The 13,621-nt window shown below is 34.9% G+C and overlaps 5 protein-coding genes across 8 annotated transcripts; 2 read left to right on the forward strand and 3 right to left on the reverse strand.

The window, feature by feature from the left end:
- The first annotated feature begins 1,143 nt into the window (after positions 1–1,143).
- Syx7 (syntaxin 7) lies at positions 1,144–3,656 on the forward strand. 2 transcript variants are annotated; one of them, XM_076767537.1, is made up of 6 exons: positions 1,144–1,268; positions 1,645–1,928; positions 1,994–2,063; positions 2,124–2,298; positions 2,375–2,587; positions 2,667–3,656. In XM_076767537.1, the coding sequence occupies exons 2-6, from the start codon at positions 1,820–1,822 to the stop codon at positions 2,913–2,915; spliced, it is 816 nt and encodes a 271-aa protein (XP_076623652.1). In that variant the 5' UTR covers positions 1,144–1,268; positions 1,645–1,819; the 3' UTR covers positions 2,916–3,656. The 2 variants fall into 2 exon arrangements, with proteins under 2 accessions (XP_076623652.1, XP_076623653.1); XM_076767538.1 differs by lacking the exon at positions 1,144–1,268 and adding an exon at positions 1,298–1,420.
- A 195-nt stretch (positions 3,657–3,851) lies between these two features.
- On the forward strand, positions 3,852–5,555 carry LOC143343041 (uncharacterized protein CG1161). The gene is made up of 5 exons (XM_076767539.1): positions 3,852–4,100; positions 4,171–4,289; positions 4,396–4,510; positions 4,664–4,804; positions 5,100–5,555. The coding sequence occupies exons 1-5, from the start codon at positions 4,041–4,043 to the stop codon at positions 5,247–5,249; spliced, it is 585 nt and encodes a 194-aa protein (XP_076623654.1). The 5' UTR covers positions 3,852–4,040; the 3' UTR covers positions 5,250–5,555.
- Positions 5,556–5,792: 237 nt separating this feature from the next.
- LOC143342781 (ADP,ATP carrier protein-like) lies at positions 5,793–7,104 on the reverse strand. The gene is made up of 4 exons (XM_076767002.1): positions 6,754–7,104; positions 6,432–6,690; positions 6,143–6,374; positions 5,793–6,077 (listed from the first exon to the last, which is right to left on the reverse strand). Exons 1-4 carry the CDS (start codon positions 6,905–6,907, stop codon positions 5,793–5,795), a joined length of 930 nt encoding a protein of 309 aa, XP_076623117.1. The 5' UTR covers positions 6,908–7,104.
- Positions 7,105–7,184: 80 nt separating this feature from the next.
- On the reverse strand, positions 7,185–11,205 carry LOC143343039 (flotillin-1-like). 3 transcript variants are annotated; one of them, XM_076767534.1, is made up of 10 exons: positions 11,042–11,205; positions 10,632–10,707; positions 10,393–10,483; positions 10,149–10,292; positions 9,881–10,000; positions 9,043–9,258; positions 8,770–8,957; positions 8,493–8,703; positions 8,260–8,424; positions 7,185–8,180 (listed from the first exon to the last, which is right to left on the reverse strand). In XM_076767534.1, exons 1-10 carry the CDS (start codon positions 11,091–11,093, stop codon positions 8,163–8,165), a joined length of 1,281 nt encoding a protein of 426 aa, XP_076623649.1. In that variant the 5' UTR covers positions 11,094–11,205; the 3' UTR covers positions 7,185–8,162. The 3 variants fall into 3 exon arrangements, with proteins under 3 accessions (XP_076623649.1, XP_076623650.1, XP_076623651.1); XM_076767535.1 differs by having other exon boundaries at positions 10,632–10,820; positions 11,042–11,177; XM_076767536.1 differs by having other exon boundaries at positions 10,632–10,753; positions 11,042–11,148.
- A 495-nt stretch (positions 11,206–11,700) lies between these two features.
- Positions 11,701–13,460, reverse strand: LOC143342894 (splicing factor C9orf78). The gene is made up of 7 exons (XM_076767208.1): positions 13,144–13,460; positions 12,943–13,061; positions 12,767–12,875; positions 12,538–12,683; positions 12,251–12,469; positions 12,049–12,182; positions 11,701–11,974 (listed from the first exon to the last, which is right to left on the reverse strand). The coding sequence occupies exons 2-7, from the start codon at positions 13,059–13,061 to the stop codon at positions 11,808–11,810; spliced, it is 894 nt and encodes a 297-aa protein (XP_076623323.1). The 5' UTR covers positions 13,144–13,460; the 3' UTR covers positions 11,701–11,807.
- Positions 13,461–13,621: the final 161 nt, after the last annotated feature.

The raw sequence follows: 13,621 nt of genomic DNA on the forward strand, positions 1-13,621 counted from the left end.
ATAAAATCAGCGACACCGCAGATGCGAACTGTCCTTGCAATTGACAAACGTTTTGTAAACCTATCCATATGTCCGGATGTTTCGATAATGTCCTCATTATAACCGAAGGTGCTCGTAAATTTTAGAACTCAGCCTTGAAACATCTGGACAACTTGAAGTTTCCTTTCGTTAACGTCCAAGAAAAGTTTTCGCTCAAATACGTTCATCTAGGATACTATAATTTCATTCGATGTATATAAATCCTTTCCTCATAGCATCAGTACGTTTTTCAAATAGCTTTTTATGCTTTTAATCGCAGGAAGCAGGGTGAAATTTTTTAACCTCGGATTTTAGTAATACGAAAAAATATTAGTTGCAACCGTGAAACGCCACGAATTTCAAATTGTAAAAGAATCGTATTTAATCGATAAGTTTAAACTAATTCTTCCCACGTGATATTGATACACTTTTTAAAGATAATACGGTCCATGTATTTCCATTTAACGAATTCTACGAGAATAACAGGAGAATCTTTTTTTATTAAACAATTTACCAAGCTACATCGTATTCTTGTTTCCGACGTTTTAATTTATAAATTGTACGTTTGGTAAACTGACCTCCCCCACCCCGATCGTAATAAACTACGACTTTATTTTTCTATAAAATGTATTATTGACGCGACCAGCTCTCGTTTATTTCCATGTAAATACTTTTGTACATACATTTTTTAAATATTAGAAATAATGACCAATGTAATTATTTAACAATTTGAATAAAGTATTTATTACCACCTGCTCAAGATACAAATACAATCGATACACCATGGAGGAGTACCTTGTAGCGCGTAGTTTATTTTCTCTTAATTCGTTTAATCCCTCGTGCTGATAAATATTTTGTTCAATAGAAACGATCGTGTTAAAAGATAAGGTCGATATGATTCGAAAATATGTATTTTCTTCGATCTAATCGAACGAGCTCCCACGGTACAGAATGCTCCTACGTAGCAACACTAGCAATTAAGGATATTTTTAGATAAACAGAAAAGAAACTGCATAGTGCGAGGGAAATTTTTTCGTCGTTACGTGCCATTCAATAATCGTGTACATGCGTGTATCCAACACAAGATCGCACGATTAGTCTACGCGAATTAGAATTGTTTCTTAACTCCGTAGCAAATGACGGCGAAGATGATTTCACATGCGTAGTGGCCTCGTTTTTCACTGGAAAGTACAGTTTATTTATCTGGACGTGACTACTCGCGTATAATTACGTATAAGCCGTGACGAACGGTAACGGCTATATTCATTCAAGACCTGCCTAACGCTTTATCGATTTACGCGAAGTTTTAGAGCTTCGCGTAGTGAACTTGGTTCATTTCGAAGAGCAACATAAAGATCGATGCGTATACCTAGCCTTTTTCAAGAGAAATAATTTTTCGACGGTAACTGTACTACCATGAGTCATCCCGTGAATCGAACGTCCCACTAGTGATACCTTTGACAGTAGTGCGATAACGGGGCAGATAACGATTGTTTGCCATTTTTGACATTCGAATTGTCATCAGGTTTCGCATTACTGTGACGCTTACGCTCGAATTTTGGATTTCACGCGACGAGAAAGCGAACAGTTAACTACGATCTCAATTACGGGACGTTTTATTCTCAGGTTCAACGTGTCGAGGAATTGTCAAAAACTAACTGAAGTGACTTTTATCACGAATGGATAACTCGATGCATTAACCAGCGAATAAATAACCTCTACGCAGGGGTTACTATCTTTTTTTGTACGTTGAGGAATATTTCGTTAGTTATAACCTAGCCTAAATAAAGAACAAGTCAATATGGATATCGGGTTTTCATCGTACCACAATGGTGGTCCTGCGAGGGAACAAGACTTTGGTAGACTGTCTCAAACAATTGGCACGTCAATTTTGAAGATATCTCAAAATGGTAAGTACTTAGATTCCACCGGTGTCGAAGAATGCAGGTTATACATTTCGAGTTACATTCAACAGTATCTTCGATGCAAAAGATGGTCAACCAATTGGGGAGTTCTACGGATTCTCAGGAACTTCGAAATCAGTTGTAAGTATGGAAGTATGAGTATTCGGTTTGAATGGTTGCTTCATATAATAAACTTTTCAGGCATCAAATACAGCATTACACACAGCAGCTGGCGAAAGATACGAGTGTACATCTTCGAGACTTGGCTGTATTGTCTAACAATTCAGGCTCAACCAGCCCTGGAGAACAAAGGCAGCGTAAGATGCAAAGAGAACGTCTGCAAGATGAATTTACAAGTGCATTGAACTCATTTCAAGTAAACAGACACACTATCTTCGTTATGTGATAATACGCATACCTGTTTAGATAAATTCGTCTGTATATTATATTAGGCAGTGCAAAAGCTTGCAGCTTCCAAGGAGAAGGAAATGGTCAGAAAAGCCAAGGCAAATGTCGGTATTGCGCCATATGGGGAAAAGAAACAAGAAACATTGATAGAATTGCAAGATAGTAGAACTCAGAAACAAATACAGCAGCAACAAATGAAAGAAGAACAAAATTTGCGAATGTTGGAGGAACAAGAAGCAAGCATAAGACAGTTGGAGGTAAATTTATTTAATCACTATCTATCACGATTGTTATGCATTTCAGTAAAGTATCTGTTATAAATCGTTGTTTTTGTAGAGTAATATCAGCGATATTAACCAAATCTTTAAAGAGCTCGGTACTTTAGTATATGATCAAGCGGTGGTCATTGATTCCATAGAAGCTTCTGTTGAAAGGACAGAAGTAACTGTCAGTGAAGGTACTGCACAACTCAGGCAAGCGAGTATCTATAAAAACAAATTGCGCAAGAAAAAAAGTACACTTGTTATTATTGGAGTTGTTATACTGTCTATATTAATTGGGATCATAGTTTGGCGGAGCTATTAAATCTATTCATACCGCCGATGATACAGACGTGCGAGTAGTGAGACGTTAAAGGTGTAGCTGCATCTTAATTGCAAGGCACCATAAGTTGGTATATTTCGATGAAACCCCCCTATTTTAATTACAAATTGCTTTATGAGTATCTGGGAAGCATAGTACTATCAAAGAGAATGAATGCAAAGAAACTTGCATCGTTCTGTATCTTGCTGATAACATTCTTGTAATTGTGATAATAAATGGTGCAAGATCTATTTTGCAAGTAAGGTGTACAATGGCAAGCCTTAGATTGCCCTGTCCATTTGTAACTTTCATTACTCATTGCATAATACTGATGCATAAAGACTCGTATAAAAGTATATATACATATGCATAGGTCTATCAGTGGTGTAGTCGTGATTAATATCCAATATGATTTTATGAAATATACTCGGAGAGTATTGAGATTCATTTTAAACATTGCTAATATGCACTGTAAAATGCGAACCTTATGTGAAATGTATGAGTCAGTATGGATGGATATGTTGATATAATCATTGTATAGTACGTAAACGCGTTTTGAACGTCCTTCAAAGTCTTATTGATAATAACGAGGTGATCAATTAAAGATACGTGAAACAACAAAAGAATATGAATGAAAGATCGATGTAAGTTAATGTATTATATTTAAGAATGTTGATTTATTTTAATCAAAATGTAATAAACTATATAATGCAAATTACATTATACCAAATTTGAACAAAATAACTACAATTAATATTCAATCCGAACATTTTTTTCATCCATTTAGCGGGAAGTTAATTTTTATCTTTTTTATTCATTTCAATTGAACACATTTTCAAGAATTTCTCTGAATATTTCTTATTTTATATCATTTAAACGTGCGCGCCATATCGTTTCATATCGAAACGCGTTGCGATTTATCGATTAGATGGCGGGTATTCGCGGGACATGCCACTTTATCGGTTACCTGCAGTTACCTTTATATTGTTTGACAGTTTGGATCGATTTGGTACTGTGCTCGGTGACGATGGAGTTGCATTAATTGTTTCGTTTCTAAATACCTAGAAAATTAATCAGATCGGAATAAAAGGAGAGAAACACCTACTGAATGAGACGTCTAACAATATAATGTTGAAACACATTTCCCTCGTAACGGCGATCATATTGATATCCTTGTCGCAATCTGAGGTTAGATTATCTGCTTACCAGTAAACGAAACCTAATTGCTACGATATATTATCCACGCAAATGATTTCAGGCACAATATGACGACAAACGATGCAAATGCATTTGTCCTGGACTTTCCTCCGTGATAAATACGACGCAATCGTCGCTGGACCGACAAACGTACATCATAAATGTTCCGCCTTCTCAATGGTAAACGGAATTCCTCTTATTTAATTATAGAACTTAATCGCCTACGTCCGACACATGCGGGACAAATCCATCACAGCGTATGCTTCATTTACATTTTAATTTACAGTAACTGCGAAGGTGTTGTGTTGTCCAGGGTGGGAGATCAAATAAAAGGCAAGGAAGAAATTTTTTGCTCGCGATGTGACTGCAAATATGAAAATAGAAATACCACTATTATCAAAGTAAGTTTTTCATGTCTCTTACGGGGAAACATTGAAACTTGTCCGCCTCGGAATTTTATGAAATGCAAAGTTTGATACAATTCCAAGAGGGATAAATTTTCACGTTCCTTTGGTAGCGGGAAATATTCAGAAGTAACTACTTCATCTTTGCAGATAGTGGTGATACTTGTTATTTGGGTTATATCCCTTTTAGTAATTTATATGTTATTCTTAATATGCTTGGATCCATTATTGAATAAAAGAATCCATAAAGCTTCCGCGAATATTGGCTATCAAGAACATAATAATGAAGAGGTATGTTGATATACCGTCTATACGAAACATATTTAAGAAATTAACATGTTTGCTACTGCCATTTGGTTGGAAAACTATCTGCAAAACATGCTTCTATGTACAAACGAAATATATTTAATAGATCAACTAAATATATCAAATAGACAACCGTCATCGCGTCAGAAATATGTGACGCGTGGTAGCGAACGTGTTAAATCAAAAATATGTTTAAAAAATTAAATGATTGACGAACAGTTTTATGGTAGACTCGACGAGTATATATAATAATCATGTAAATTATGTTCAAATTGAATAGGATGATACATCCATTACACCTGGAACGTCTCATCCTATGCGCGAAAGAGGTAATGTTTTAAATCGTGTTGGTCACCAGCAAGACAAATGGAAACGTCAAGTTCGTGAGCAACGACGTAACATTTACGATCGTCATACCATGCTGAATTAAACTGTACAGATCTGTTTCTAGAAAGGATGAAGTATAATAACGATACAAGGGCCGTGGCGTTCGTTTGAAGGCATTTGCAGTATTGTATATATAATTTTTTCTCTCAGTTTCTTATATATAAATGTAGAAATTTAATTCTACCATATGCAACAAGTAAATAAAAATCAGTTTGCTCGCGAATGCCAGCAAATCAAGACACGGTCAATACGTTAACATTGCACTGAATATACATAGATATCTAATACTTTTAAGGTTCATCGGATCCAGTGTATAAAACAATAAAACATTGAAAACGTGTTATTTTTATCGGTAAATGTACATACATTCTTTTGCGAAGCATTTACTTAAGGAATAAATTTAAATATCTTACAACGTGTTTTATATTAGTTATGGCAGGAGCATAGATAGTTTTATTATTTTAGTAGTATTAGCGAGAAAGAAATACTTGTCTATGGTTATTGCGTAGAAAAATTAATATTTTAATATTTATTTCAATTTAATTTGACTGTATAAAGCAGTTTGATATGTAATTGAGGCGAAGAGTTAGTTGGATCGTGTAGGCGAGTCTTTTTTCGCTAGCAGTTCGTCAATTTTATGTTTCATTGTATCGTACAAAGTTAAAACTAATGCTCCGCCGGTTCCTCTAAGAACATTTGATAGTGACCCTCTAAAAAAAGCTCCAATTCCTTCTGTTTTGGCTGTTTTAACCCAACAGTCCAATGTATTTTTATACATTATCTCTTTTTTACTGAGCCCCGATTGCATCATCATACGTCTTCTAACAGTATCAAAAGGATACGATATGATTCCAGCAACTGTTGTTACTACCTACGAATATTACGCGCGAAAATTACGCAATTAAATTGATACTGTTAATAACTCGTATGACTTGCCTGCGCGATTAGAAATGTAATATATAATGGAGTATTCTTTGGATCGGGTAGCATGCTTTTCGAAGTGTCGTAAAGACCAAAATACGCCGCTCTGTAAATGATGATCCCTTGAACGCTAACGTTAAAACCCCGGTATAAGCCAAAGAAGCCGTCGGTCTTGAAAATTTTTACTAAACAATCACCCAGACCTTTAAATTCTCTTTTATCTGCTTTTCCAATATCCGCGGCTAATCTGCAAAGTGAACTAATTATTATATCGTTCAAAGTAAAGAATAGACGTACAGAATACCTTGTACGAGCAAAATCAAGCGGATAAACAAATAACAAAGACGTTGCTCCGGCAGCCCCACCGGATGCTAAATTGCCAGCAAACTGTTTCCAAAATGCATCTTTCGGTACACCTTCCAAGAACAAAATCTTGAATTTGTCTTTAAATGCAAAGTTCAGTGCTTGAGTTGGAAAGTATCGAATAACGTTAGCTAGATTGCCTCTCCAGAAACTGATGAAACCAGTTTCTTTTGGTATACGTATAAATGCATCCATCATACCTAATAAAATGAAAGTTTTATCAACACTAATAAATATTATATTGGTTTATAATTGAGGTGTACCCTTATACCGCTGTTCCGGTCGTATTTGTTTCGAAGTAGCTTGTACTTGAAGCAATAGCTTCACTCTTTCTAACGGTGCAACTGCAGTTTTTGAAACGGCTGCAGATATCCCGCCGGCTAAAAAATCTACTAAGAATGATTTGTTTGCATCCATATTACTAATAAATTTTTATATTCTATTTTTATATTTGTATATACAAATAGTGTCGTATCAAATTGCAAATCATAATGTAAATTTAATTTTACGATTAGATCTTAATTTTTTCATAGAATACATTCAATCACGTTGGAATTACGAACAAAATTTGTGTAAATAAACAGTAACCCTTGTTCGACGAGAGCCCCCTTACGACAGTTTAGTTTGTAAACTCTATTGTTTTTTTATTTTTGTTTCCTTATGACAACAGGGTGGGTAAATTAATATAAAACGATTTTAATTTTAGTGTTTAATAGCTTTACATAAAATCAAATCTTTCTCATCAATTTAAGGCGTCAAATTGGTCATACAAATTTTGTCGTCAAAGCTCTCGAACATGTCTCGAGAACGAATAATTCTTTTTCCGTACAAAGAGTTAGATCACAGTAAATTCTAGCTAAAATCGACGCAAAATATATTAATGCATCTTTAAATGTAGGAAGTATAACTAAATGTGAAGATGTTTAAACTTCAGGGACTAGACATAATTACTTAACATCAAACCACATTGAACGAGTGTTAGATATTAGCACTTTCGTTTCTAAAACGCTCATACCCGTTAATTATATATCAATATAATTGGAAGGTACATATAGCATATTTGGAGGAATGTTTCGGCACATAGTGGCAAAGTTATATACGCATGGACAAAACTGGACCACCTTTGGTCAATACGAGATTCAAAAAGATATATTTCCATATATTGTTGCTCTCTTCTCTTCTAAGTGCATAAAATACTGATCGAAAAAAAGCTAATAATAGAAAATAAAACCTCATCGATTTCAACTTATACGTTAACGTAATTATAACAATAGAGTATTATAATTATTATATGATTTGGTTAAATGAAACATACATTCACTGCCCCTGTAACATAAGTATTTACAACTACTGCAGAAAATAAAATTACGGAATATGAAACTTGTGCGAATATATTCACAATCTATAATCTATTTTCGAAAATGCACACCAATTTCAATTTACTTATCGTTAAAATATTCATTCAAAATTGGTACTAATTAAAATTCATTTGTATTACATGTAAGTAATTGGCAGTGAAAGTAGTGAATCCGTTGTTCAACGAAAAAACTTATAAATTGACTCTAACATGCAATAGCATATTTTAAATAAATGTATATATCAAAGATTCGTCAAATACATCGTACAAGTACGGATGTAGCCGGGAAGTATTCGAAATTTTCATATACCGTGTTTATGCAGCATGAATAGACTGTAAAAAGAATTTACAGTTAGACTTTCTTGTATCGATATACATATTTTAAACGTTAATGACCATAAGACAAACGTACCTGTGCAATATCGATGCCAGTTAAAGTCTTAACCATATCTGGTACAAGTGTGACAATGCTAAGAACTTCCCCGGTTAATTTCTCTGCTCCGATAGTAGCGCTTCCATTAGAAACCATTGTTATTTTCTTTGCTTGCGACAAAGGTGCTGCGACTTCAGCAGCGACCTATCAAATAAAACATATAAAAAGTACTTATGTTGTATAACGATAAAAATGAAAAATTGAATAATTACCTTTGGAAGAGTATCAAGTATCATATCTATCATAGCAGCACTCTTGTATTCTTTCCATGCAGCAGCTTTCTTTGCCATTTGCTCCGCTTCTGCTTTAGCCTTTGCATCGATAGCAAAAGCTTCTGCATCGCCGCGAATTTTTATGGCCTTCGCTTCGGCTTCAGCCTCCATTACTAAACGCAATTTATTTGCCTCTGCCATTTTTTCCAGCCTATAGAAGCATAAAAGTTCATCGATATACAACATTTTGTAACTTTTAAAAGTTCGTATAACTTACCTGTATTTTTCTGCATCGGCTGGTCGTCGTACGGTCGCATCCAATTCCTTTTCGCGTCTCAACATTTCCTGCTCTTGCACCGCGATTTCTTGTCCACGTTCTATCACCTTTACTTGCATCTGTTCCTCCATAATTCTTTGTTTAGTTTTAGCGGCTTGTAATTCGTACGCCATCTCTGCTTCCGCTTTCTACAAGTAACATAGAGCATGCAACCAAAGTTGATTAGCATATCGTTTTGGCACGATCAAAGAGAAAAAAATAAAAAGAACGCACTTTAGTTTGCACTTCGACATCGTAAGCGGCCTTTTTCAATTCGAAATCTCGTTGGGCTTTAGCAATCTCGGTGTTGTTTTGGAAACAAGCAGCCATTCGTTGCTCCTCGGCTATGGCTTCGCGAATCTGGGCGTCTTTGCGAGCCTCCGCTTCTCCCATCCTCGCGTCGCGTTTCACTTCAGCGGTTCGCGCCATTCCAAGGGCTTTCAGATATCCCTATAAATAATCAAGAAATATTCAACTCGATAAAATAGCTAGCGATCAACACTATGTTATCAATATGAATTTTGAATAATAACACTGATTTCAGCATTTAGTCTTTAGTCAGCCGGAATTACACAAAGGCGGCACACAATAAAAAATATCATATCACATATATTTAAATGACACAGGTCTGCAATGTGTATAGAAGAATTGTGCTACCATTAAAGCAAGCACTTGAGATTCGCTCTAAGTCCCTCGTTAATTAAACGTTAACACTTTTCGCTAACATTGGCCGAATAGCAGTGCATTGGCATTATATGTAGTGATGAAACAAAATTTGAACGTACCTTTGCCCCCTGCAAGTAGCAAAACAAAAATGTATTCAATATTTACAATGTAAAAGATTGGACTACATTAACCGATATTAATTAAAATTACTTATAAATATCGCACAACCAGTTAAAGGGGGACTTTTAGTGGCGTACAAACTATCAGTACATTCGCATTAAAAATAAGTCGATTAAGACATGTTTATACTCTAGTACTTGAATATTTTGTAACTTTCCGCGTAAAACGCTTCCTCGATCGTTGAACGTAAGATAAATATTTCTTGATGGGAAAAGGATTAACTTACTTCCTCGTCTCGGATATCTTTTAATGTATAGGACACAACGGTAATGCCCATGTTGACTAGATCGCTGCTTGCTACTTCGAAAACCTCCTTGCTGAATTTTTTGCGATCCTTGTATATTTCCTGCAACACACAAGCGAAGTAGGTCGAAATTAGCTCTGAGAACATCGGGAGTCGCGACATTTTTAGAAATCCCGAACATTGTTAGGATTCCGTCCCAATTGGGGGACCCTTAATTAGACAGCAATGATTCATTCATTGTTTATTATACCTCCACAGTCATGCTTCCCATTATTGCTCGTTGGTGTCCCTCTAGTGTAACAAGTGCAATATTATGAATCTCTTCTTCCGATTTCCCAAGAAACTGTTCACATGCGGTCGAAAGCATTTCTTCGTTTTGTCCTTGTATCTTCACCTTTGAACACATAGATAGATATTTTTTAAGCAAATTGCTATTAAATTACTTTTACTCTGGGCAATAATATATACATGTACAAGTTGATTTTATAGATTACCTGTGCTATTCCTGTCACAGATATTGGAACTCCTTGACACGTATATACAGTTGGACTTTCTACTTGTAAAGTCATAGTGTTCAATGAAATTCTGAAAAGATGCATTCTTTGATAAATGTAAACAAAACTACACATTTTACTATCGACGATGATTATATTTCGCGTGAACCGTTTATTCATAAAATATTGTTAAATAAATATTTTAGTGTATTTTTTAATGTTTAATGTGGTATACTTACTTTTGCACTTGCTGAACAATAGGCCATACAAATACCCGGCCGCCGGGTACCAAAAGTGGTTTGCTGTAGCAGCATCCTTAAAGAGACGAGTCGAGAGTAAGTCGGAAATCATCGAGGAAAAACTGAACGCAATAGTAAGTTATAGTACACGATCTCGTATAGGCGGCTTGAATTTACGTTTGAGGCATACTTGAAACAAGTAAACAGATAATTAAAACATGAAACAATGATGTTGGACGGCGATAGCGCGAAACAAATTGGTACAATTAACGATACGAAACGTAACTAACTATTCGACACTTATGTGATCTAAATATTTATCGCTTAATTGACAGGACACCCCTCCCATGTTGACTTACTGAAAGCGTGTAAAAGGCGAATAAATAGTGGAAATTGATGTGTGTAATTACCTGAGACTACAAGGGCCTCGTTCGGACCGCAGGTAACAAATCCAAAACTCATGACGGCGAATGTAAAGAAACACAACAATAGCTGTGAGTTTAAAGGGATTGAATTACAGCCTAATTCCACTACAGTCAATTGACGTCGTTATGATGTCGTCATTCTTCGTGATCGTATCGAAACTTATGCCGAGTTTACAATAAGCAGAAACTCGTGCTCATGCTAATAACATAGTCTTCCCAATAATTCATACGAGTTTGTTATAAAGTATTTACATGCTATTAAAAATTGCTATGAACCTTAGCGAGTCGTAACTTATCTTTTTCAAGAGATGAGATATTTAGAAATGAGATTCTTTCCCGCTGGTCCAGGACAGAGATTGAAATATTTTCGAAAATAACTGTTTCAAATTGTTATACAGGGTGTTCGACCAACCCTGAGAAAAATTTTAATGGGAGATTTTAGAGGCCAAGACGAAAATCAAGAATATCAATTTCTTGACTGAAGCTTCGTTAGAGTTATTAAAAAATTAAATTAAAAACTTTCAAATCATTCTGAAAAAATTATATTTAGTTGCAGGGGTCGATTACAATAATTTTTAGTCATTAGACATACCCTCGAAATCCTACCCACTTTCGAGAAAAAAATTCGAGGTGTGAAATTTACAAATGTTTATCGGATAAAATTTATTTAACATTTTATACACATGTATGTATAAATAAGGTATATTAAAAAGAGATATATAATTGTCGAGTATCTATTATACAAATAATTTTAAAATCGTCTAAACTGTTTCTTGAATCTTTCATAGTGATAATCGTCGGTTGCTTTTTCACCATTATCTTTCCGTTTCCCTTTGAAATCATCCCTAGGCGCCGCTATTTTCTTTTTATCGTCAGAATCTTGCTTTGATTTTTGGAAATCTGCATCTTCTATATTAACTGAAGATAACAGTAATGTTTTTATTTCGATTTTAATTATTTTAACGAACAGATGACCATAAAAAAAAAATTACATCTATTATGTTGTACAAAATTCACAGCCATATTGGTTGGCACAAATTGTGAAGGGCCATCTTTCTTCCTGTGCCTATCCCAAAGTAATTTCAACTTTGCTTCTTCTGTAGCCTCAATATTCCGAATTTTTGCTCTAAATAAAAAAAGAATTTTCTTATATTTGTAACTTACTAGGATAATGAAAAACAAAGAAGCACATACTCTATCCCAAGATCTACTTCTGGAATACCAGATAACATTTGATTAGAGAGCATCTCTTCGCTTCTATGTGCAGAGCTTTGTCTTAAATGTTCAGGTACTGCTTGCAATGCTGCTTCTTCCGGCGAACAATAGGACCCTTTTTCATTGTTCGATCCATTCTCTGTTTTCTCATCATTTTTACTCTTCCTCTTGGACAGTTCTTCTTCTATGTACTTTACCCTACAAACAAACTTACAATTATTCCACATTTCATTAAACTTCCTAAAAATTGTAACATGAATCTATACATTTCTTCATCTTCATCCCTTTTGTTAGTTTCTGCATTGAATTGTGTACCAATTCCTGTTTCATAAGCATCATTTTGTTTCAATTTTGGGTTCTTCAATGCAGCCATATTTACCATTCCTCCAGTTTTTACATTGAAAGGATCTGACTGAAAGAAACAAGGTTTCTCTAGTACAATAATATAATTATTTGTATTAGAAAGTAATAATTTATATCGTTTGAAAAACTTACTGTCATTACATCAGGTGTTTCATTCTCCCCGAAAGCCAATCCAACAATGTTTATACCCTTTGGACGTTCTCTAAGCTTCTGTATAGTTTTCATTTCTTCAACTTTTTCTCTAAATAATGTCTCTACAATTAATATCTCTTAACGGAACAATTGTTTACGTTTATCTGTCCATTTACCTGACAGAAGCTTCTTCGTTCTCGTCATCTTCGTCCGACGAAACTTGTCGTTTTCTTAAAGGTTTTCTCGATTTTTTCTTAAACTCAATTTTGATTGTACCTTCCTCCGTACTAGTCATCTGTTCCGAAGTATGTTATTTACATTAGTTTTATTAACCTCTTACGAGCGACTTCGTATTGTGAATATAAGACAAAATTTACCTTATCTTTGTACAATACTTTTTACAATGTATATTAACGCTAATGACATTGACAAATTAAATAATTGTAGTTCAACGCTAATCGCAATATGCGTCTCGAACGCTTCACGAAAGTTTACAATACACGCAACGCGTATAGTTAGTTTTGATCAGTAAATCCATCGCTCTGTTTATTTATATTCCATGGACTATAAATTTATTATAGCTAGGATCATTTTAATACGTATCTACGCGTGCATGTAGCGACACGTGGAAACGTCTCGTTTCTTTCGTGTTAAATTTCAACAGTACAAACCGATCAAACGTTGCACTTTATCTATGGCGTTCCACACAGTGATGGACTTTCGTGGGATCAGTCCTCACTGCCCTATACACTTAACTAGAATTTAGGGTACCGTTGGATCCCAGTATGGAACAAAATTTGAGGAAGTTACAGGGAAAGAGACAAGTTTTTATGAAAGAAAACAGCATAAATGTAC

This window comes from Colletes latitarsis, chromosome 6, assembly GCF_051014445.1.
Source record: "Colletes latitarsis isolate SP2378_abdomen chromosome 6, iyColLati1, whole genome shotgun sequence".
Taxonomy (NCBI): domain Eukaryota; kingdom Metazoa; phylum Arthropoda; class Insecta; order Hymenoptera; family Colletidae; genus Colletes; species Colletes latitarsis.

Excerpts from the sequence above, each read along its gene's own strand:
- Syx7 (XM_076767537.1), top strand. The coding sequence starts at position 1,820 with ATGGATATCGGGTTTTCATCGTACCACAATGGTGGTCCTGCGAGGGAA. Across the intron at positions 1,929-1,993 it reads TTTGAAGATATCTCAAAATG|TATCTTCGATGCAAAAGATG; the intron begins GTAAGTACTTAG and ends TACATTCAACAG. Across the intron at positions 2,299-2,374 it reads GTGCATTGAACTCATTTCAA|GCAGTGCAAAAGCTTGCAGC; the intron begins GTAAACAGACAC and ends ATATTATATTAG.
- LOC143343041 (XM_076767539.1), top strand. The coding sequence starts at position 4,041 with ATGTTGAAACACATTTCCCTCGTAACGGCGATCATATTGATATCCTTG. Across the intron at positions 4,101-4,170 it reads TATCCTTGTCGCAATCTGAG|GCACAATATGACGACAAACG; the intron begins GTTAGATTATCT and ends AAATGATTTCAG. Across the intron at positions 4,511-4,663 it reads GAAATACCACTATTATCAAA|ATAGTGGTGATACTTGTTAT; the intron begins GTAAGTTTTTCA and ends TCATCTTTGCAG.
- LOC143342781 (XM_076767002.1), bottom strand. The coding sequence starts at position 6,907 with ATGGATGCAAACAAATCATTCTTAGTAGATTTTTTAGCCGGCGGGATA. Across the intron at positions 6,375-6,431 it reads CTTGATTTTGCTCGTACAAG|ATTAGCCGCGGATATTGGAA; the intron begins GTATTCTGTACG and ends TTCACTTTGCAG. Across the intron at positions 6,078-6,142 it reads TTACATTTCTAATCGCGCAG|GTAGTAACAACAGTTGCTGG; the intron begins GCAAGTCATACG and ends TAATATTCGTAG.
- LOC143343039 (XM_076767534.1), bottom strand. The coding sequence starts at position 11,093 with ATGAGTTTTGGATTTGTTACCTGCGGTCCGAACGAGGCCCTTGTAGTC. Across the intron at positions 10,708-11,041 it reads CGAGGCCCTTGTAGTCTCAG|GATGCTGCTACAGCAAACCA; the intron begins GTAATTACACAC and ends CGTCTCTTTAAG. Across the intron at positions 10,001-10,148 it reads TGGGAAGCATGACTGTGGAG|GAAATATACAAGGATCGCAA; the intron begins GTATAATAAACA and ends TGTGTGTTGCAG.
- LOC143342894 (XM_076767208.1), bottom strand. The coding sequence starts at position 13,061 with ATGACTAGTACGGAGGAAGGTACAATCAAAATTGAGTTTAAGAAAAAA. Across the intron at positions 12,470-12,537 it reads AGGGATGAAGATGAAGAAAT|GGTAAAGTACATAGAAGAAG; the intron begins GTATAGATTCAT and ends GTTTGTTTGTAG. Across the intron at positions 11,975-12,048 it reads TTTTGTACAACATAATAGAT|TTAATATAGAAGATGCAGAT; the intron begins GTAATTTTTTTT and ends TGTTATCTTCAG.